At 38.8% G+C, this 21,973-nt stretch overlaps 1 protein-coding gene across 1 annotated transcript in view; it reads left to right on the forward strand.

The window, feature by feature from the left end:
* Positions 1–21,973, forward strand: part of hk2 (hexokinase 2) — a 45,679-nt gene that overhangs the window by 14,284 nt on the left and 9,422 nt on the right. Inside the window, exons 4-13 of the mRNA XM_067602852.1 lie at positions 747–866; positions 3,024–3,119; positions 5,426–5,525; positions 6,007–6,190; positions 11,915–12,076; positions 13,133–13,366; positions 14,847–15,151; positions 15,267–15,415; positions 16,862–16,981; positions 19,764–19,859. Of these exons, the coding sequence (XP_067458953.1) occupies positions 747–866; positions 3,024–3,119; positions 5,426–5,525; positions 6,007–6,190; positions 11,915–12,076; positions 13,133–13,366; positions 14,847–15,151; positions 15,267–15,415; positions 16,862–16,981; positions 19,764–19,859 (1,566 nt within the window). The remainder of the gene's footprint in view (positions 1–746; positions 867–3,023; positions 3,120–5,425; positions 5,526–6,006; positions 6,191–11,914; positions 12,077–13,132; positions 13,367–14,846; positions 15,152–15,266; positions 15,416–16,861; positions 16,982–19,763; positions 19,860–21,973) is intronic.

Here is a 21,973-nt window from a genome sequence, read left to right on the forward strand (position 1 = left end):
GAATAGTTTTTATTGATCAATTAACTTCATAAAAGTTCAGTTAACAGAAGAAACCTAAATCAAATCAGTATTTGTTGTTACCACACTTTGCCTTTAAAACAGCAGCAGTTCTCCTCGGTTCACCTGCTCACAGTTTTTCAGGTACTTGGCAGGTCAGTTTTTCCTGCATCTTGGAGAAGTTGCCACAGTTCTTCTGTGGATTTCGGTGTCTCAGCTGCTTCTGTCTCTTCATGTAATCCCAGACTGCGTCCTTGATGTTGAGATCAGGGCTCTGTGGGGATCATAACATCTGTTGCAGTACTCCTTGTTCTTCTTGTTGCTGAAGATAGTTCTTTATAACTTTGGCTGGATCTATGGGGTTGTGGTCATGCTGCAGAATAAATTTGGAACCGATCAGACTTAAGGCATCATTTTTTAATCTTTCATTGTACAGTTTCAGACAAAAATCTGTAGTTAGTAGCTTAAACTGTGTTGCATGTAAGACCATATGTTGCCTTTGATTAGTTTTATTTCAGTGCAGAAGAATTGGTAGTGGTATTTAAACAACCACACCACATACTATGAATGTTACTACTATTAATAATAATCATAATCATAATAGTAGCAGTGATTGTAGTTATAGCATCTATGCATAGACACACGCACACACACACACACACACACAAGCAGACGCTATACAGAAAATGAAACCTGCAATTTTTCAGCTCTTGGTTAATAAGAAAAGTGACCTTTTCTCTGTCCTGTAGTTATTTGACCACATAGCTGATTGTCTGGCTAATTTCCTGGAGAAGTTGGGCATGAAGGATAAAAAGCTTCCTCTGGGCTTTACCTTTTCTTTTCCCTGTAAGCAGACCAAGTTGGATGAGGTGAGTGATTTTAAAAATCATTTTGTCTCAAGTAATATTTCAACCATAAGTGATTACCATTATCTTGTAAACCTCATGTTGGTGAAAACACTGGTGACGTTAATATAACATAGTGAGTTTTAGTGCAGCTTTGGCCTTGTCCAAAACAACAACTGAAATTCATACCAACTTTCCGTAACAGGTTTTTTATGGGGGGGATTCTTTTAGATCCATCAAATCAACTAGAAACTTATTGGTTGTATCATTGCACATAATTATTTAAAATGTACATCAGCTGTAAAAGACAGGGTTATATGAATAATATACGAATGAGGAGGCATACTTTATATGCACCAGTAGGCAATAGGAGTATACCAGTGGCTACATAATTACATCATGACTGAAGGGATGAGCTGGAAGAAGCTGTTTTATGAAAGTATTGGATCTGAGATTTTGAGTCTTTAGCATTACTGGACTGTCATGGATATTTACTGTTTATATTTTATCCTATACAATATTTTAAATCTTCCTTTCACCTACAATTAATATGATTATTAAATCTTACAAAAACTAAAGAGGGAATTTAACTGTGGTAACATGCTGGTCCGTAAGTCATCATCTTATTACTTCACAACTCAAGTGGAATAGTGGGTTAGGGGTTACAAGTGAATGAATATTAAATTAAATTACTTTTTACATTACACAAAAGTTACACACACACAAAAGTGCGATTACAAAATGGTGGCTGGTAAAGAAAAAAAAAAAGAGTGGCTGGTAAAATTTTCAAATCGTACAGCTGTATATCGTAATAAATTTTCATCTGATACACCAGCATTAGAGTTGGGCAAAAAAGCTGATTACTGTTGTCTATTCTAAAAGATCTGGGAAAATAGTGCTCTTGGTCAGTGTAGTTGCTTTTAAATGTATTGTCCTTACTCTCTTTGAGATAGTTTTGGAAAATCATAGCTGTTTATCTTAAAGGACCAGTGTGTAGAAATAAGTGGCATCTAGTGGTGAGGTAGCAAATTGCAACCAACTGAATACCCCTCCCCCTTCCAAGCGTGTAGGAGAACCCATGGTGGCTGTGAAACTTGCAAAAAACGTGAAAGACCCTCTCTAGAGCCCATATTTGGTTTGTCTGTTCTGGGCAACTGTAGAAACATGGCGGTGCAACATGGTGTGTATCTTTGCATCCCGTCTGGATATTGTGTTTACTCATTTTAGTATGTGACAGTTGTCTTAATCTGTTTATATTGTTTATTTATTGTTGTAACAATGTTTATGCTGCCCTCTTAGCCAGGTCTCTCTTGAAAAAGAGATTTTAATCTCAACAAGACTTTTACCTGGTTAAATAAAGGATAGAAAGAAAGCATCAAGTATTGCTTGGTTTTTATTAAACATGGTTTCTAGATTTATATTTTAATTAGATATTTTTGTATCAGTTTGCTGTTTGAATTTTCTAGTCAACTTTAACTTTTAACAGAAAATGTAAACTTTGTTTTTTGTCAATTAATGATCATGATGTTCACTCACAGAAACCTTTCAATTCAATGGTAAATTGCAATGTCATTGACAGAGGTTTTTTGAGTTAATAATGTGTTATCTACTTTGGTTGAGTCACTCAATCAGGTTGTTAGTTGGTAAGGTCTCTGACAGAAACCATAATATTATCCTATATGAGGGTAGATGAGTGACAGTTGTGCAGCAGCATCATTCATAACTGACACAGTGCAGAGTATTTTGTATGTACTTCAATGCAATTAGGGATGATAGTGTTGTGGCATCATGTTTGATTCCCCAAAACGTCAGGAAAAAGGCTTCTCTCTGTGGTTTTAAAAAAAACAATCACCTAATTTGTTGATTATTACAACTAATGGACTGACCCAATTGCTGATGTGTTTCAGTGTGAAAATTTCAATATACTTGTACCTTCATCATATAGTGGCATTATACCTGTTGTAGCATCCATTCGTTATTATTCTAACTACCAATATATGCTTGTTATTTGCAGTGAAAGTGATGTAGGCTAGATATCCATCTGAAATCCACAATTGAGAGTGGCAAAACAATGTTACTATATTGTCCAATATTTAAATTCAAAACAGATGTTTAGCCTCCTGAAATGAAACTACCACATAGTGTTGATTTTGTTCTGTGCTTTGTTTCACTTATATTCAGAGTGTTCTGGTGTCTTGGACCAAAGGCTTCAGGATAAGTGGAGTAGAAGGACAGGATGTGGTCAGCCTCCTGAGGAAATCCATCAAAAAACGAGGGGTAAGTGTTCCACAGATCATTTTCATACATTTCCTTTCCAAACTTGTGTGCATTTGCACAGTGAGCTAAACAAACCTGGTAGCACTCACTGAGAATCAGCAGGGTGTACCACGAGTCATTTAGGACTCACTTTTGTTGGAAGTATTTCACTGGGAGTGAGTGAACTCAGTCCTGTTTCCAAATCCCACATGACAACAGGACAATTGCTTACATCACCTTAATTGTGGACAGATTTCCTGAGAAGTGTGGATCAATCACTGGTTCCTAACATCACCTCTGAAGGCCCAGCCATTTTGTTCAGTAGGCAGTATTTACGGACACAGTATTTACTTGTCAGCCTGACTTGTTCTGGATCTAGGGCGTGAGGAGCTTAGATCCTTATATTTTTCTTCTACTTGCACAGTTCTGTGTGTAGTTGGCAGCTACCATTATGACCATTGGCTGCACATGTTTGATACTCACAAACACCTGGGGATTAAGGTAAGATGAAGGAATGTGCACAGCATTAATTTCAATGGCAGCATGCCTGCTGTCCAACATCCATTCTTCTTAAGTGATTGGCGAGTTTGCCCACTGTCCAGCTGCTTTGCTACTACTGATCATGTCCCAGCATTATCGCCAGCAATGACCCCCAGGGATTATGCTTTGAGTGCCTGAGTGGACGAGACCATGCAGAGAGGGGTGTTCAGCAATCACCATCCTGCACGGACTGCTGACAACTGCCACCAGCAGTGGTAGGACAATTTTCAACACTTAGAAGTGATGCTCAGCTGCGAGGAGAGCGAGTTGGAGTCCCCCACTCCAGCTAACAACATACTGCCACCATACACTGCCCCTGCGTTCTCAGAGCAGCCGGCGGTGGTGCGTTCACCGACCACCCCACTGTCTCATCTCTAGCCACACCAGCCCCTTCTCTACAGTGATGCCCAGAGGTGTCACAGCACTGTGCTGGTGTGTGAGCGCTATGTTTGGCGTGATGCTGTTGTGGCTGCCATTACTGTTTGGTTTCAGAACAGCACACACAACGCATTTCTCTGATTGTGAATGAGTGTCTGTCGTTCCCACCCACGACAGACAGAATCGCAGCATCACTGAACTGCTGCATCTTGGAGGCCTGTGGTGTCCACACAGACAGCATTGCTGCTGCGGTGCCGCTGCTGCCAGCTCTATCTTTCTATATAGAGTTTGACTTTGATAATGCCCATCAATAATCTCTCTTAATCTTTCATACCATTTAATTATAAATTTCATTTATGTTTAGTTTAGACAGAAAAAGATTAAGAAGTGTGTGTTCAATTGTGAAAAATAAATAAATATGTGAGGTGAAAGTGGTTTTCTTTCTGACAGACATGGTGGGGTCTGGTTGGGGCTACTTCTGGTTTTATTTTTTTTTTATCGACTGTATTTATTATTCCGCTAATTAAACCCCATTGTCACCACTCCAAGTGAAGAAAATCCCTCCAGACGACACAGAGTTCCCCAAACTAGCCAAACACACTCCAACAAACAAGAGCTGCTGCCACAATGTTTAAAGCCCTGTGTGTGCAGGAAATGTTTCAGCTGTGTTTTTCAGTCATCCGTCACATGCGCCTCTGATGGAACAGATGTGCTTCTATTTGACTCAATGCAGCTGTCTACACAGGCCATGTAACAGCTCGCATTTTACTACACTTAGTTTGTTTTCTTCTGTTTTGCACACATAACTCTGGGTTCTGAGCGCTGCTTAAAACGCAGACTCAATATTGTACATGAACGCATCCTGTGTAGACACTACTCTACTTAAGTGCTGCTAACACTACGCCTCCTGTGTAGAGGCAGTGTAAAGGGCAGTCAAAGATGTCACTGATCCTCCCAGCAAAGTGCATCCACAATGACCAAACTCCAATCCAGGTCAACCTTGGAAACAGCCAAGAATTTGCAACTTTTTCCAAAATATTTTTGAGGTCCTTTGATAAACTAAATTATCAATGCTCAGCCCACTAAATTTTTATTTTCACTTGTGTTAAGAACAATTTAATGGTAAAATGCAAAAAATATTTTGAAGATAAAACTTGAATATTAAAAACAAAGCTGAAATTTTTGTTATGTTGTATGATCCAAATCAACCATATTTTGTACCTGTTTGAATGTAATTATTAGTGACTTGTAATCCTATGAAATATTGGGAAAATGTTGTCTATAAACTTAATATAGCCCAGCAAATCATATCTGTAAATCAGGGGCTCTATGCCTATTACCAAACTTCTAAAACTGTATGAACTTTGTGCTGTTTTTAATGTTTCCAATTACAATGAATCTCATTGCAGGATTTTGACGTTGACATTATGGCAGTTATCAATGACACAGTGGGAGCCATGATGACCTGTGGCTACGATGATCGTCATTGTGAAATTGGCCTTATTGTGGGTGAGTTAAGTCTAACTGTGACTATAAATTAAATCACAAAGATTGGCGAAGATCAGTGGATCCCACCACACCACAAGCGGGAGCTTGCATGTGTTAAGTGTCTTGTGAGATGGTTTCTGTTTAGTTTCACATGGTACCTGCACTTGACTGTACTGAAGAAAACAAAGATTAGAATGTAAACAAAAGAAACTGTGTGGGCTAGTTCAAGGCAGCTGAAGCATTGAAAAAGAATTGATTGAATCCATACAAGAGATCAGACATGCTGTCAATGCCATAAGCTTTGCTTATGGCATTGACATATTTGGTTACAATTTGCTTACAATTTCAAATTAAAGGAGTTTGTTTATTTATTTTTACCATTATTGGGTATGATTATGTGAATTGTATAAGTTTGACTTGAACTGTCTTGAAGAAAAGAAAGAAATTTTGAATGAGAACTGGTTAGTAATTAATATGTCAAACTGACATCTCATCCCTCAAGGAACGGGGACCAATGCCTGCTACATGGAGCAGATGAGGAATCTTGAGCTGCTGGATGGTGACGAGGGGCGGATGTGTGTTAATACAGAGTGGGGCGCTTTTGGAGATGATGGTGCCCTTGAGGATCTGCGCGCTGACATCGACCGGGAAATAGATGCAGGCTCTCTCAACCCTGGAAAGCAGCTGTGAGTGTTTTAGACCTTCAAGTAGTGGCTTTATATACTGCAACTGGAGACAGCCTTGTGTTGGAGACACCAGTCTCCCTGATCAAAATCCTTTTTTTTGCATCCACTGAAGCTGTTATATTGCTGGTATATTGGGTTCTTTTAATGTGAATACTGAAGAGTATGAGTCTGGTGTGGCCAGGGTATATTGGGTAGTGATTAATATTTTTAGTTGCAGTGATACTGACCTGCTTAAATCATCTAAATACATTTTTATGTCTGTATTAATGGGTAATGTTCACATGTGTGGACACTGAATCTGTGGCGCAGATTTGCATTATGTTGATAATGCATAATGGAGCTGGAGAGGCTAGAAGTGTTTGTAGCATTCCGCAGTGAATCAGTCTGGGATGTATTCTTAAAGCCAGTTTAGTGGAAACTCTAGGTTGTTACCCTGAGATGACAGAAACATTGGGTTGTCCTGTCCAGAAAGAGAAGTGACTTAAACTCTGGGTCAGTTACTGCAGTAACTTACTCTGTGAACCAAACTTGCTCGCTGGCAGGATTACTTCAACAAACCCTGAGTTTGTCTCTCTCTCTTCCCTCCTGCAGAGCCTGAAGCAACTGTCAGACAAAACATTTCATTTCCTCATTCATTCAGTCCATATCAAAGTGCATATTGAAGCACACCTGCGGAGGTTTACTGTATGTCAGAATCAAAATCCCGGTTGGATATTAGTTTGTTACACAAGGACTATCTAAAGTTACCGCTTTTATGCGCTATCAGTCATTTCTTTGAGCATTGTTCTTTGCCCTCACATTCAAATATTACACAGTGTGAATTCACCCTCAGCTCAGAATAAGATCTATGCATGCCCTTTTATAACACTGTGACTCCGTGCACATTGATCGGATAGCTGTCAGGTTACTAGAGCAGCTCCTGGACTGAAATGTTCAGTGTACATGAGTAACCTTAAGTTCAAATAAAAAAAGTCTGTATGAAGCTTTAGACACATAAGATCAATGAATAATTATCTCTATCACTCATGATGTGATGGTTGCACTAATGTAACATTCCTATCATAGTTTTCATATGATTTTGAAGATTATATGTTAAGTTATATGTTATGTTAATATTTCTGAGTGAGCAGGATTGTGCTGCGCCTGCAGACATTAAGATTTATTTTAACGATCTAAAGCGCACGTCTGAAGCGCATGGCGAAAGTGCATTTAGGGTGTGTCCAAATCCACTTTTGCTATTTTAACGGGGGAAAAATTGTTGACGGGCCAGGCACATGGTTCAAAGGGGTTGTCCTTAGTCTCTTAATTAATCATGGGTGTGTTTTGGGCGTAACATGCAATAAACCGATCAGAGTGTCATCTCCCATTCCCTTTAAGAGCCAGGTGCACTTGCACCATTGTGAATTGCTATTATGACGGCGCACTTGCCAAGTAGTAAGAAGGAACGCTTCTCTGCAGAGGAAACGGATCTGCTCGTGCGCAAAGTGAAAGCGCACGATCCATAACGAGCACACTGACCCCTGCTGCTCCTGGACCCTCCCGTGGCCCCAGACCACCAGTTTAAGATCCTGTTCATTAATTTGTTATGAATGTATTTTCGTTTGATTTTTGAAAAGGTTTATTTTTTTAATTACAGCTTTGGTTTCTTTAAAATAATTTTGTTCAGCCATGGAGTAACAGGTCAAATCTGCAGGGTTTTAATTGCTGAAAGTATGGAAACCTGATCACTGTACTCTCAAAAATGTTAATAAATATAAATATTCAAAAATGAAATCATTAATTTTAATCATGTAAAGAATCATTAACACAGTTATTAGGACTTGATCAGCTCTCCAAGGTTCTGATCTTGCTGCTGGCAGCAGCTAGAAGCTGTGCAGATTTCTTTCTTTCGTTAGTTTGATCATTGTTTTCACCTCATTTATTTCCTTGTGTTCCTCATGTCATCATGTATTGATGCAGCAGGAAAGTCGATCTGTGTCTGATCCGTTGTTGTCCACCTGTTTAAATACCTACGTGTATTGCCACGATTTGGTCATATAATTAGACAATTTTATCCATCATTACTGCGATTAGATCATGCTGATAAATATTATGATTATATTTTTTAAAATATGTTGATGTACACAATAACAATCTTTCACATTGTAATCCTTTTATTTGTCATCTTTTGTATGTTTGTGCACTGCTACACATCCGTGTGTGTGTAAAAAGCAGAGTGCACGTGCCTTTTGCACCCACCTATGTAGGCGTATATTACTGTCTTGATAATGTGCCCTCAAAAATAACAGTGAAACACTGCGCCATTCATTTCAGACCAGGTTTTTGTTGGTCAGTAGCGCAATCACTCTCTGTTGCCTCAAGATAGCAATGCGCCAACAACGCACCTGACCACACCTCATTTTAAGACCAACACGTGCATTGGCACTCTGATGGACGCAAGTGTATTTGCTATTTAAACAACGTGGGGGCTGGATGGGAAAATGACAACTGTGTCAGTCTTTACATAACAAAGACACTTGCGTCGCACTTGGCGCCACTTTGCGCCAGGCGTAAGATAAGGCCCTAAATGTAGTTTGAAAATGAGGTTTTTTTTTTTAGGCTGTGTATAGTCTGAACGTGTTTTAACAATGTTTAAATTTACTTCATTTGGTGACATAGTTGAAATATAGTCACTGAATGCCGTTGAGCCAAGCTCCAAATAGACGTTTAAAACACAGCTGTGGCTATGGCTCAGGAGGTAGAGCGGGTTGTCGGAAGATCAGCGGTTTGATTCCCGGCTCCTCCAGTCTGCATGTTGAAGTGTCCTTGGGCAAATACTGAACCTCAAATTGCCTAGACTAGAAAGGCGCCATACAAGTACAGTACATTTACCATTTAAAAAATGTAGCTACTCTGTTTGAACCTCGATGCCTTTTCAACTGCAAATCACAAAACCCATTATTACTGGATCAGACTGTGATCTTACAATCACTTCTCTACGTAAAATATTTCTTATTGATCTATATAATTAAATCCCCCAACACTCCTGTCAGTACTCTGGATAGCGCCACTTGGCCAGACGTATCAATACACTTAATGTCATTCTTGCAAGTCACTATTTAATTCAGCTCTATATGCAGCGTGCTGCAAACTTCAACATTGAATAGAAAACAATTACAACAGGCAATAACACAACATGCTACTTATCAGACTAACAGTCTACTTTGATGACAGACTTCTCTCTTCATTTTATGCTTTTTGTGGAAGGGTCATCTGCAGCGTGTTGCCCCTCTTTTACCCACATCTCTGCAAATCTCTGAGTAGGGACCCTGCTCCGCTTACTGCATCATAACGTAGCCTTGACGCGGCAACATCTTTATTGTCACATGAGTGCGAGCGATGACAGTCAAAGTCTATTTTTGATTTTATTGTTATTTGCACTAATGACGCTTTACTTAGATTTTTTTAGCCTATTTTTATTACAGATATTTTATATGGTCTGTGGGTGGCAGCATAAATCACTATAAGGAGGATGAATTTTTGTCACCACCAGGGATAAAAATAACTCAGCAGAGGCAGGGATATATTGACCAGAGGGGGGGAAATCCCCACCACCACACCCTAGTTGTAATACAGTAGATTATGCAATAGGCAAACCTCCTCTGGAAACAGAATGACAGCACTCAAACGTTTTTCATACTTATTCATAAAATACAAATCATGTGTGGAGAATCTGAATCATGAATGATTCCTGAAAACACTCATGCATTTTTGTCTACTTTCTCTTTATATGCCAAAAAGTTTTTCTTTTCTTCTTGTCTTATTTCCCGTTCCAAGTACATCTGGGCTCAATCAGGAAAAATATACAACTATACAGTCCCACACAGCTGCACAGTCATGGTTATTATTACTGGTCCTATCATATCAGCCTAAGCCTGAAAAGCTCTGTTCTGTTGCTCTACCTGTTGTCTCTCACAAACTAATCAGGGTGTAGATTTTTATTTATAGTTGCTTTGCTTCCCCGTGTCCATTCTGCTCTTTCACTAATAAACTGATTTTCATCATTCTTCATTTGTCACATTCTGTGACGGCCTGACACTGCGGTAGATGGATTCAAAAATATTCAGGAGGAAACAGATTTTGTGAGTTGTGTGACTGGGGTGAAGTGGAAAGTGAGCCTCATTATCTTTTTGTACTTTACAACTTATGATCATCTAAGAGAGTTTCCCAATTTCCCATGAAATGGCTCGACAAAACTATTAAATATTCTGGTGTACAGATGATCAAAAACTGGAATGGCTGTGTCATGGAAATTGTCTGAAAACACTAAACATACATATAAAGTAATACACAAAACACTGCTGGGTTGAAGATTAAAAGATATTATTATTGTACAATAAGGAGACAGAACACACAAAGATTTGCATCAGTTCGTCTGTCTCACTATACAAAGCCAAACGGACCTTTTTATAGTCTTTAGAGACCAAGAAATGATTATTGATTGGTCAAATCTTACAAACTTATGGATTACAGCCAATGGCAAACAGCCATGAGATATACATTTACATGCACATGTATGTTATACAAGAGTCACATTTCCCCAAGACTCAAGAAACCAAGGGCCCCAAGCCAGATATGGCCCTTGTCCTCTTAGCATGTTTTACTCATACTAGGACCCAACATGTTGCCTTATTTGGTCCTAAGCCAGAGGGAAAGAAAGGTAGGCCCCATCAGGAATAGCAAGAAAACATTCCTTCCCTCAGACACACACAACAACAGAGGAGAGAAGTAATGTTTGATATACATTTTTATATTAAAATGATAAGCCAATCCTTTGGTCTTTCATTACTTTTACAGCTGTGTCAGTAAAGCTTGGATCCAGGTGTTTTCACTTTTTTCGTCAGCACATGTCCTTTGCAACATCAATTCATGACTCTGTTTATGCGTCTCTCAATGGGGAGATGCAGCTGCATGTAACACTATTTGTTAAATCAATAGGATGGGCATTTGATTTTTGTGAGGGGACACACAATGCATTGTATATTTGACACAAGTGGAGACGCATTTTAATACCAGGTGTGAACAGATGTACTTAAAGCTGTCTGCTTGTGATCGGATCACTCAAGACGCATGTTAATGCCAGCTGTAAACAGGGCCTGAGTCTTTGTAGCTTTTGATTGACAAGTGATGTTAATGAAATATTAGACTAACAAGCTTGTGATGCTGATTGTTAGCAAAGATGCAGCTGTGTTCATCAGCGTAATTAATGACATCATTGTTTTGTCTTATTACTGCCAGTCAAATTCTGACTGCTGACCTCTGATACTTGAAGGTCTACTACAGTGTTAAGTATCACTCAGGAGTTTTGATACATCATTTCATACTGATGAAGTAAGAAAAACTGTGAAATGTTGCACTGTCACAGATTGTATGTTTGTAACTGATTGTATATTTAAATGCATCCTCAGATCTTGGTTATGGCCAGTAGAGTGAAAGGGCTTATTCAGAAGTTTCCTCTTTAAGGATACTTAATACTTAACATGAGTGATATGATGAGGATTTTACATGTTAAAAAGTTCATCTGCTAGGCTGTGAATTTCTTGCATTTATGTTTGTATGTGCATATACTGTATATATCCATAGTATTTTGGTAGGTAGGCAACTCCAATAACCTAATTACTTGAAAAAATAGTAAATATGAAAGTGACATCATTTTGTTGTTCTTTTCTGCTTGTTAATGTGCAGGTTTGAGAAGATGATCAGTGGGATGTACATGGGAGAACTTGTACGTCTCATCCTGGTGAGAATGGCCAAAGCGCAGCTGCTGTTCCAGGGAAAGACGACAGCAGAGCTCCTTACCACTGGAAGCTTCAACACCAGCTACATCTATGCCATCGAGAATGACAAGTTAGTTTGTGTACAGTATGTGTGTTTGAGAAACTCAGATGCAGTAGTGATAATAGCGGTGTTGTATGAAGCAGAGTGTCCTCTAACACCCTGGTCACACATGGACTCAAAGTAGCAGGCTGTCTTGCCTTTCACAAGCCTGAAGTTTGCGAATCTATTTAACATGTAATTTACCTACACAGCTCTGATTGTACTTTTTTTTTTCTCCGTTGCCACTACGCTGGGGCATGATGAAGTAATTTGTTTTCTGAGCGAATTGTTTGTGTGGAATGTTTTTCTTATTCAAGTCCTGGTTGCCCATTTAATATATATTTATATTGAGTGTGGCAGCCGTTGACTGAGACAATCAGCTTTTCTTCTATTTTGTTTGAAGTATTTTATGTAGTTGAGTGATGCACAAAACAGCTAGGCTTCTGTTTAACAAGCACGATTGGTTATCTCTAGGCTTTGCTGGGTGACTTTTGACCCTTAGAATTGCAATAGGTGAAACCAGGATGTTATGTAGAGATTCAGTACACAGTGAATGGCAGCCTGTTGTGCCTGCCCTACAGGGCTGAGTCCATGTGTGTGAACAGAGGTTATAACGGAAAAAGACTGCAAAATACCCTCCAACTTCACAACAAAAGTTGTTTTACTCTGACTTGGTTTTGTACCACTTGAATGAATGGTACGACTCCACATACAGTATCAGCATATGGTAGTCAAGTTGGTAATTGCTAACCTAAATACTTCAAGGAACATGCTTAATGTCTTCTCCTCCCTCTGTTTCATATGCAAAAGTAAGAAAGGCCTGAGAAGATTAGTTTGCATTCCTTTAAAATTAAATTAATATCATCTTACTTGTAGGCCAGTGAAGAATCGCAGTAGGCATAAAGCAATAATTTACGTGCTAAATGAGCTTAACGCCAACATTTCAATATAGGGTGTGTTGATAATAAGTTTTAAATTTTCCATCCATCCATTATTTGTAATAACAATAATTGTCTATGGTGTTCAGAATTGCTCTAAGCAGTCAAAGTTACAGAGATAGTGATTTCTATTTTTCTTTACCTGCAGAGACGAGGAAGGTCTGGCGAGTGCTGAGAAGGTGCTCCGGGGCCTGGGTCTGGACCCGTCTGTAGAGGACTGCATAGCCACTCGGAGGGTGTGTCAGATAGTATCTACACGGGCCGCACACTTATGTGCTGCCACCCTAGTGGCTTTACTTCGGCAGATCCGGGATAACAAAGCAGCTGAGAAGCTGCGTGCCACTATTGGAGTGGATGGCTCTGTCTACAAAAATCATCCAGAGTAAGTCATCCTGAGCACCATCACATCTGTGTATTTCATAAATACACACATACAGCTGAGCACTGTTGAGTACAGGGGTTGAAGTTCTTAGGCACCATGCCTGATTTTAAGCATACAGTAGCTTTAAATTCATATAATACTTAATTCAATACATACACAAAACTTTTCAGGCTCACAAATCTTTTCTTGCTTTAATCGTTGTGAGTAGAAGGATCATACATTTCTGCGGAGCTTTGTTCTTAAAGTGAATTTCAGTACAGGTGGGAAATGGAAACAAGATTGAATGTCAACCTCAACAATGTGGTAATTGATAAGTAATTATCGTATGTTAATATTATTATAATATATAATAATAGTGGCAGTTGGTACACAGTATACTTCCATCCCTGCCAAATACTATCACTACCATCACTGCTGAATGGACACATTCACTATTCATTCTGTATACCTACATTTTCCTGAGTACACAGAGGAAACCCATGTGACACATGGTGAACATTCATTGTGTCAGCCTCTGCATGGTCAGAAGTCAATACAGTCAGGCAAACAGCTTATGGACTGTATGAGGTCAGAAATATATATAATGGAGTGCCAAAAGATCCTTATTACTTCCACATTCAGTGTAAAAAAAACAAACAAAAGAAGCACATAAAAATCTATGGGAGGTGAATAATTTTATATGCCAGCTAGATTTCCTAGTTGCCTCGGCATTTTATCAGTTACTATTTCAGTTGACAATTGCCATGTGTCTCTGTCTAACTGTTTATCTATTGCCTACTTGTTGCTGATGCTCTACCTGTTTGCCATTCCTGCTTGCCCAGTATCAACCGAGCAGCAAAGAACACTGTGCCTTACAAAGAAGCGAGCACTCACAGCTAAAGTGTAAAAATCTACCCAGTAGGCTGTTTCACACTCCATAATGTGGCCTGCGATGAAGGCTTATTGACACAGCAGATATTGTTTGTGCAACAAAGGGTTAGAAGGTAAATTCATTTCTATTTTGAAAGGCTTGTGTGATAGTGGAGCGAGAGAGGTCATAGTATAGTCAATATAGCTTTCAGTAGCTTCAATAGCTTACATCCTCTTGCGAGTGTGAAAGTGCACAGCATATACACATTATTTAATACCACCTGGTCCCTTTTCTGTCCATTGGAATGGGTAACTAACATAACAATCAAAGGATGGCACAATGTTGATTTGTCAAGTGGAAAAAAATTAACAACCATTTTATTTTGCAAACAAACTGTTAAAATTGATAACATTGTAAGTTTTGATAATGTTGTATTTTCTGATGAGGAACAAAAGCAGTCTAAAAAGAATAAATCAAAAGGCAGTAGAGTTTAGTAATGCAATTTTTCCATCATAATGAGCTATCTTGTTGCATTTGTTCAAGACGTGATGTAAGTTGGCATTATTACACCTTAAACATTCGTTAACCCTGCCTGTGTAAGAGTTAATGGAACGTATCTCCTTTGGCTAGGTTTCACAGGAGGCTCAACAAAATGGTACGGCGGCTTGTGCCTGACTGCGATGTGCGTTTTTTGAGGTCTGAGGTTGGCAGTGGGAAAGGTGCAGCCATGGTAACAGCTGTAGCCTACCGTCTTGCTGCTCAACATGCAGAGCGTCAGGGCATCCTCGACACCCTGCGTTTGAGTCGTGAGCAGCTGCTGGAGGTGAAGAAGCGAATGAGTGAGGAGATGGTGCGAGGCCTTTCGAAGCAAACCTATGAACAGGCGACTGTGAAGATGCTTCCCACCTATGTCCGGTCCACACCGGATGGAACAGGTATCTTTAAGAGAAAAACTGACCCTCCCCCTGACTTGTTTTAAGTTAAGTTTCCTCTTTTCTTGAAGGCTTTCATATATGTATTCAGGGTTATTCTCTTTGTTGTCATCATCAGAGCATGGCGACTTCTTGGCTTTGGACCTTGGGGGCTCCACTTTTAGGGTGCTGCTGGTGCGAGTACGAAGTGGAAAGAGACACAAAGTAGATATGCACCACAAGATCTACAGTATCCCACAGGAGACCATGCAGGGCACAGGGGAAGAGGTAAAATATCTTCAAAACAAGTTCTTAAGTATTTCACATGTAAGCAAAAAGTAATTACTATAAAAGCTGTAATGTGATGTGTTTAATGTGCAACAGTGGAACACAGTTCATTGCACTGAACACCAATTTGATTGTTTTATATTTGATTTTAAAGAGGACCTATTATACTCATTTCAGCTCTAAGTTTTTATTTTTGGACCCCACTAGTGTAGCTTCGCTTGATTCACGGTTCACAAAACTACTTATTTATCTTATACCGACCCTTTATGCAGCCCCTCAGTGTGCACAGTTTCTCTTTACACTCCATTTTAGGTCCTGTCTCTTTAAGGCCCCCATCCAGATGAGCCCACTCTGTCCTGATTAGCCAGTTTTACGTATCGGAGTTGTGTAAGGTTACCGTCAGTGCAAACCTAACCTTTCCTGCTTCACTGCTTCAAATTAAAAGCTTTTAAATGACTAAATAACAGGAGACGTGTTCCTCACTGAATTAGCAGAGCTGCATTAGTGGCACTAAAAACTGGTCGACCCAACAATATATGGAGATATTTGGAGCTATTTGTTCAGCGGATCAGTTAGAAATAATGCAGGGAGGAATAGTACAAGCAGAAACAGCCATAGTGATGATGATGTTTGATGAAGAGCTGCAGACGACCAGCTCACCTCCAACAAGTAAACTACTTATTTAACTTTGCTGTGCTGTGTAATGGAGTCATGGTTTGGTGTAACTACTCCCGGAGTGGAGCAGCGGACTCGTTCACTGTGCACGGAGCAAATGTCCATATAAAGAAATCCATCACAAGCCGATGTTGGTTTGGGCTAAAAGTAGAAAAAACCTATGGAAACTTAGCATTCAGAGCAGTCTGAAGCCAGTGCTTTTTGCACACAGTGATTACTGCTACATACGTTTACATCATTATTTAACACATCGGCCACTTTTAAGATCAACAACCGACAATGTGACATTATACGTATGTCTGAAAATAAGGAAAAGCATAATAGGTCCCCTTTAAATACAATTTGCTTATAAAGATATTTCTCTTGAGGATAGACATAGTACAGAAAAATGTTCTTATTAATGTTGTTGTTGATTAAGGGACACGTATGGTAGTTATCATTTCACATAGCATGTTGTATAGTTTCTAAGTAATATTGCCTAATATCGATTCATTCTGTGAGATTCTTTGCTCCACACAGTACACTGAGAATAACACTAGAGAGAGAGAATGGAACTCAATAGTCACCTACTGTATAGCAACATGCTTTTCTCCCCTCTTGCACTGATATTTCTTACTTGGTATTTATAAACACCATGTGTAACTGCTTAATACTGTGTACTGTATTTTTTGCAAAACTGAAGGTAACATATGTGATAGAGAAAGATACATTGTTTGTAACCTGCTAATATTTCTGTACATTTTTTTGTATTCTCTGACTCTTGTGTTCCAGCTTTTCAGCCATATTGTGTACTGCATCAGCGACTTTCTGGAATATATGGGCATGAGAGGAGCATCCTTACCTCTGGGATTTACATTCTCCTTCCCCTGTCAACAAAGCAAACTGGATCAGGTAATGTGCTACTCAGTATTCCTTAAAAGTGGAGGATTAGATATCCTACATGCAGTACCAGGCAACAGTTCCCATTCTCTTGGATGAGAAAGTGTGTCCAAACATTTGACTGGTACTGTTTGTCATTTTGAATCTACCTGTATTTTTGCCCATTTTCATGCACTACACACTACTGTCTATCCTCTAAATAAGTGAATCACAATGTTTTTACTGCTGAATTTTAGTTGCACATGTAGCATTTATGTCTATTGCATAGACAGTTGTCCTTCAAAATACTTTGTTTCACTACACTTAGAAAACACAGGGACATGGAGTGGAAATAAGACCTAAAAGCAACATTATCTACCTTGTCGGTCACCATGATTGGCATGTTAAGCTGTTTCATTATTTCTTTGGCCATACATTCATACCATATGGCTCTTGACCTTCTGTAAAAGAACATGAGTCTGTTAGGTAGAGAAACCAGAATGGAATGTACTCTCCTCTTTGAACCTGTCAGCGCACTGTGACGAGGAGCGCAAAAAGCCAGCCTAACACTGTGTCTACACAGAAAGCACATTTAGCAGAGCAGCAGCAGCAGCAAGAGCTTTGTCTGTGTGTCTACACAGGAGGCGTTCAGATAAAGTGTTGAGCATAGGTCACCCGCATTTTGGAAGTGCTCAAAGCCCAATATACAATGACAGCAATAAGGAGGACAAATGGAGGAAAATAGACTTGACAGACTAGAAAGCTGAATTGATTAACATAGAAGCTTTCTGTTCGTCAGATGCACATGGCACGGACGACAGAAAAACACGGCTGAGACACTTTCATTGTAGAAACTGTAAATCGTGCAAGCACGGTTTTCACAATGACACATTAACTTGAAAAGTGGGAGCAATCAGTGAACTATGGGGATCATTTAGCTTATGACAACTATGTGAAGCACTGCACTATGAATTTGAAGTAACCCATGAATCAACACCTCTTAACTTTCTAATGTTTAAAACTCAGACAAATTCAGCCATTTGTTTTTACAGAATAATGGATTGTATATGTGAAATGTAACATTTTCAGATCAGCTGCCTTGTTTTTCCAGCTTGAAAACATGAAGCCAAACCTGAGGACAGCCCACCTCATGGAACATACATCCAGTCAAGTATAGGAAAGGTTCATGTTGATGATTTAGTGAAGGAAAGCACTTGTAATCTGTGGTTTGGTTAAAGGGCTGGTAATTAGCCTGCAAAATTATTTTGGTGAAAAACTAGTTAATTTATTTATCTTAATGACGTTTGAAATTTAACATCTGGGTGTAAAGCAGGTGTAAAATCTGCAACACTGATTTAGCAGAGAGAGAGAGAGAGAGAGTACAGCAGAGAGAAACAGTGAGAGAAAGATGCATTACAGTGACAAGTGACTTTAGCAGAGCTTTCTGCTCTCCAACACAACATAAGACAAAAGCGCAGGAATGCAACAGTCTGATATTTTTCAGGTCCCTCCTGTCTATTTTTCCTGACTTTTAATTGCTCCCAGCAGCTCCAGTCCAGTGTGATTTGATTGAGGCAGCCAGTTATAGTTATTAAGTAGACTGTTAAATTCTTATATTTTCTATTTACAAAAACAGTCCTGTCCAAGGAGTTCAAAAGTTTCACCACAGATTTCAGAACTCACTCAATCACTGATCTTTTTGTTGAGCTGACAACATCAGGATATTTAACTCTTGTTTCCTCACATATAGTGTTTCTCTTGCATGATGGATAAATGCGCTCCATTCCTTTCCAGACTTGCGCAACGCATGTTAAGACAGTCTGGCATTACCTCTTGCTTAAAGGCATTTTATGCAAATCAGATGACCTGTGACTCGTGTCGTTTACATTTGTAGCCTTATTAAATACCCTGCTAAATTAAAAAATTGTGGTGATGCAAAAGTGTGGGCCTTTGACAGTAATTTACAACATGCTTAGTAAATAAGTCTGGCTGTAAAGGCCAAACCCTGTTACCACTGTTTGACCTGTGCACTTCCACTGTGCCTCAAGTCACAAAAATACCAAAAATCTATTGATGAAGCCTAAATAAGCTCCTGCCATGTGAATGCACTACATGTGTCTGCACTTTGATTTATGAAGATAAGTCCAATTATATTGCTTAAAATGCAAAAGTATGTAGTGAGAAAATTCAGCATTTAGAAAATGTTATATTTTGTTGTTAGTGTGCAAACAACTGGAGAAACTGCAAAGTACTTTAATCAAACCACTTTGTACTGGTTGATCAGAAACAAAGACTGTATGTGAACACATCAGAAAATCACAGTGCATGAGCATTATTAGACTGTGGCTACATTTTAATCATTTTTTTTACTTTTAGATGAAATCACAAGGAAAGTAACAAGGATGGACAAACATATCAATAAAACGGAAAGTAGACAATGTGCAGGCTCAATGAAAGCAATCACAAGCAGGCAGAGAACAATTATTGAGTTTCTTGAAGTTACAGAGGTACAGGTGTTTTGATTTTGATGTGACATTGCAGATTATTCCATGAGATTGCTGCGCTAACAGCAAAGGAAGTCTTTCCTACATGTTCGGGATTTCTGAAGCGTCAACCAGTCACTGGAGCATGTTAAGTATGGGCCAGAAAGCCAGAGCAGCAGGGATGAGATATAAAATGTCAATTTACCACTAATGGCCTTGTAGATAAATAAGTACCAATGATTATGACGGCTCTCAGTCAGGGAAGGCCAACCAACTTTATAATAAAGAATGCAATCACACACACACATAATTTAATGCTGTCCTTTTTCCAGGGCATTCTTCTGAACTGGACAAAAGGCTTCAAAGCTAGCGGCTGTGTGGGAGAGGATGTTGTTACATTACTCAAAGATGCTGTCCGCTGCAAAGGGGTTAGTACACACATCACAAATACATTCTCAGGAATTTTATTGAGAAACACGGCCTGTGAATGTTGACACTTCAAGAAAATAATACAAAGTTTATCCACAGTAGAGAATATTGATTACACTGACTTACATTTACTCACACTACAACAGTGTGTACCCTGTCTTTCATGTAGCCTCCTTTCTCACATTGATTATAACAGTAGCAATCCACCTACCTAAAGATTCACATACACTAGTCAGTGTCAAGGAGTGACTGCAGCAGAGTGCATGTCTCAAGACATTGTAGAATTGCTGTCATTGAAAATGAAGTATACACTGCTCTCAGTCATTTATTTCCTCTTTGTTTGATCATCTCTATTTCCTTATAGAACTTTATTTTAATTACGTTTTCCTAAATGTATGCCACCAGTCAAAAGTTTTAGGACACCCCCATTTTTCAAGTTTTTATTTAAAGTTTAAGTAGCTGAAGTCCAGTGAATAACCTTAAATGGTACAAAGGTAAGCGGTAAACTGCCAGAAAAAAAAAGTTTAGATTACTAAAAGCTGAAAAATAATGTAAATTTTGGAGTATCAAGTAATGGGTTAACAACTCACAGCTTTCTGTAGCAACGGATGTAAAGTAAGCTTTGAAATTTGATGCAAACAATTCCTACAAGTGTCCCGATCTTTTATTAATTACTTACAAAGCCTCTGTCTGTATAAAAACATGGAGGAGGAAGCATGATGGTTTGGGGCTCTTTTGCTGGATCCAGAGTTGGCGACTTGCACAGAGTAACTGGCATCCTGGACCAAAAGGGCTACCACTGCATTTCTGAGAGCCATGCAGTCCCCTCCTGTCTAGGCCTAGTTGGTCAGGGTTTCATCCTACAGCAACATAATGATCCCAAAACATAGTTCCAGGCTGTGCCACTGCTACCTTGGAAGAAAAGGTAGGCTTAAAATCATGGAATGGCCTGCACAGTTGTTGAGCTGGTTTGGGATGAACTAGACAGAAGGGTGAAAGCAAACCAAACTGCAAGTGCATCACATTTCTGGGAATTTCTGCAGCAGTGTTGGGAAGAACTTGCCAAACAAGATTTGATTTCCATTGTAGAAAGAATACCGCAAGTGTGTTCGGCTGTTATATGTGAAGAAGGTGGCTACTTTGATGAGTAAAAAATTTAGATTAAACTTTGTGAAACAAAAAGATTCCATGATTTATTTATTTTTTTAAATCTCTAATTGTTTATTTGTTGTGATTTAATTTCAGTGTACATTAAGACATTTAACAATGTACATTTAAACCTCATTTTGTCTTTTCCCCATGAAATAGATCTTAAGTTGCAAACTTAGAACTCTTTTTATTAATCGTTAATCTGAAACTCTTTCTTAGGTTTCAATGAAGAAACCGCTATTGATTTTAAAAGTCAATAGAGGTTAAATTTAATCGGTCATTCATCTGAGTTAAAGGATGAACCCTTGCCATAAATGGATTAAGTCAGCAACCAGCCTTGAGGGTTACTATATTGTACACAGAACCCCATATAACTCAGGAGATTATCTGGACCTTCCAAGCAGGTTTCAGGATGTCTATCAACATATGCAGTGTTTATTTATTTATTCATTTATTTTTACCAAAAATCCTTTATTAAAGCTACATTCAACTGTTTTCAGATATTTTGACTTATAGTACCTCTGCTCAGATTTAGGTAAGGTATAGGTATGCCAGGAATGACCTGAGGCCACCAAACACTATGTAGTAATAAGAATGATAAAAGTGTACTAAAAATAACAATAACAAAACAGCAACCAAAACATGTAAAAGAGGAACTAATTAGAAATAAAGAAATACAGTATATGCATATACATACATACATTTACAATCACGACATTCTGTAAAACTAAAGTAATTATCAGGGCAAAAAAAACAAACTTCTGTTCACAAAGTCACCTCCTGTTCTCCAGTGATGAGTGCAAGAGGCTACACCAAACCAACAGGATGAATTTCAGTGCATTTGATATGTAACTACTTAAAATGATAGGCCTGCTATTCGTTAGCAGTCCTGAATGATAGCTGGAGTGGATATTAGTGCAAACAATTAGTCTTGTATTACAATTAGTGTGTTTCCAGTATAATA

This window comes from Thunnus thynnus, chromosome 2 (genome assembly GCF_963924715.1).
Source record: "Thunnus thynnus chromosome 2, fThuThy2.1, whole genome shotgun sequence".
In the NCBI taxonomy this organism is placed as follows: Eukaryota; Metazoa; Chordata; class Actinopteri; order Scombriformes; family Scombridae; genus Thunnus; species Thunnus thynnus.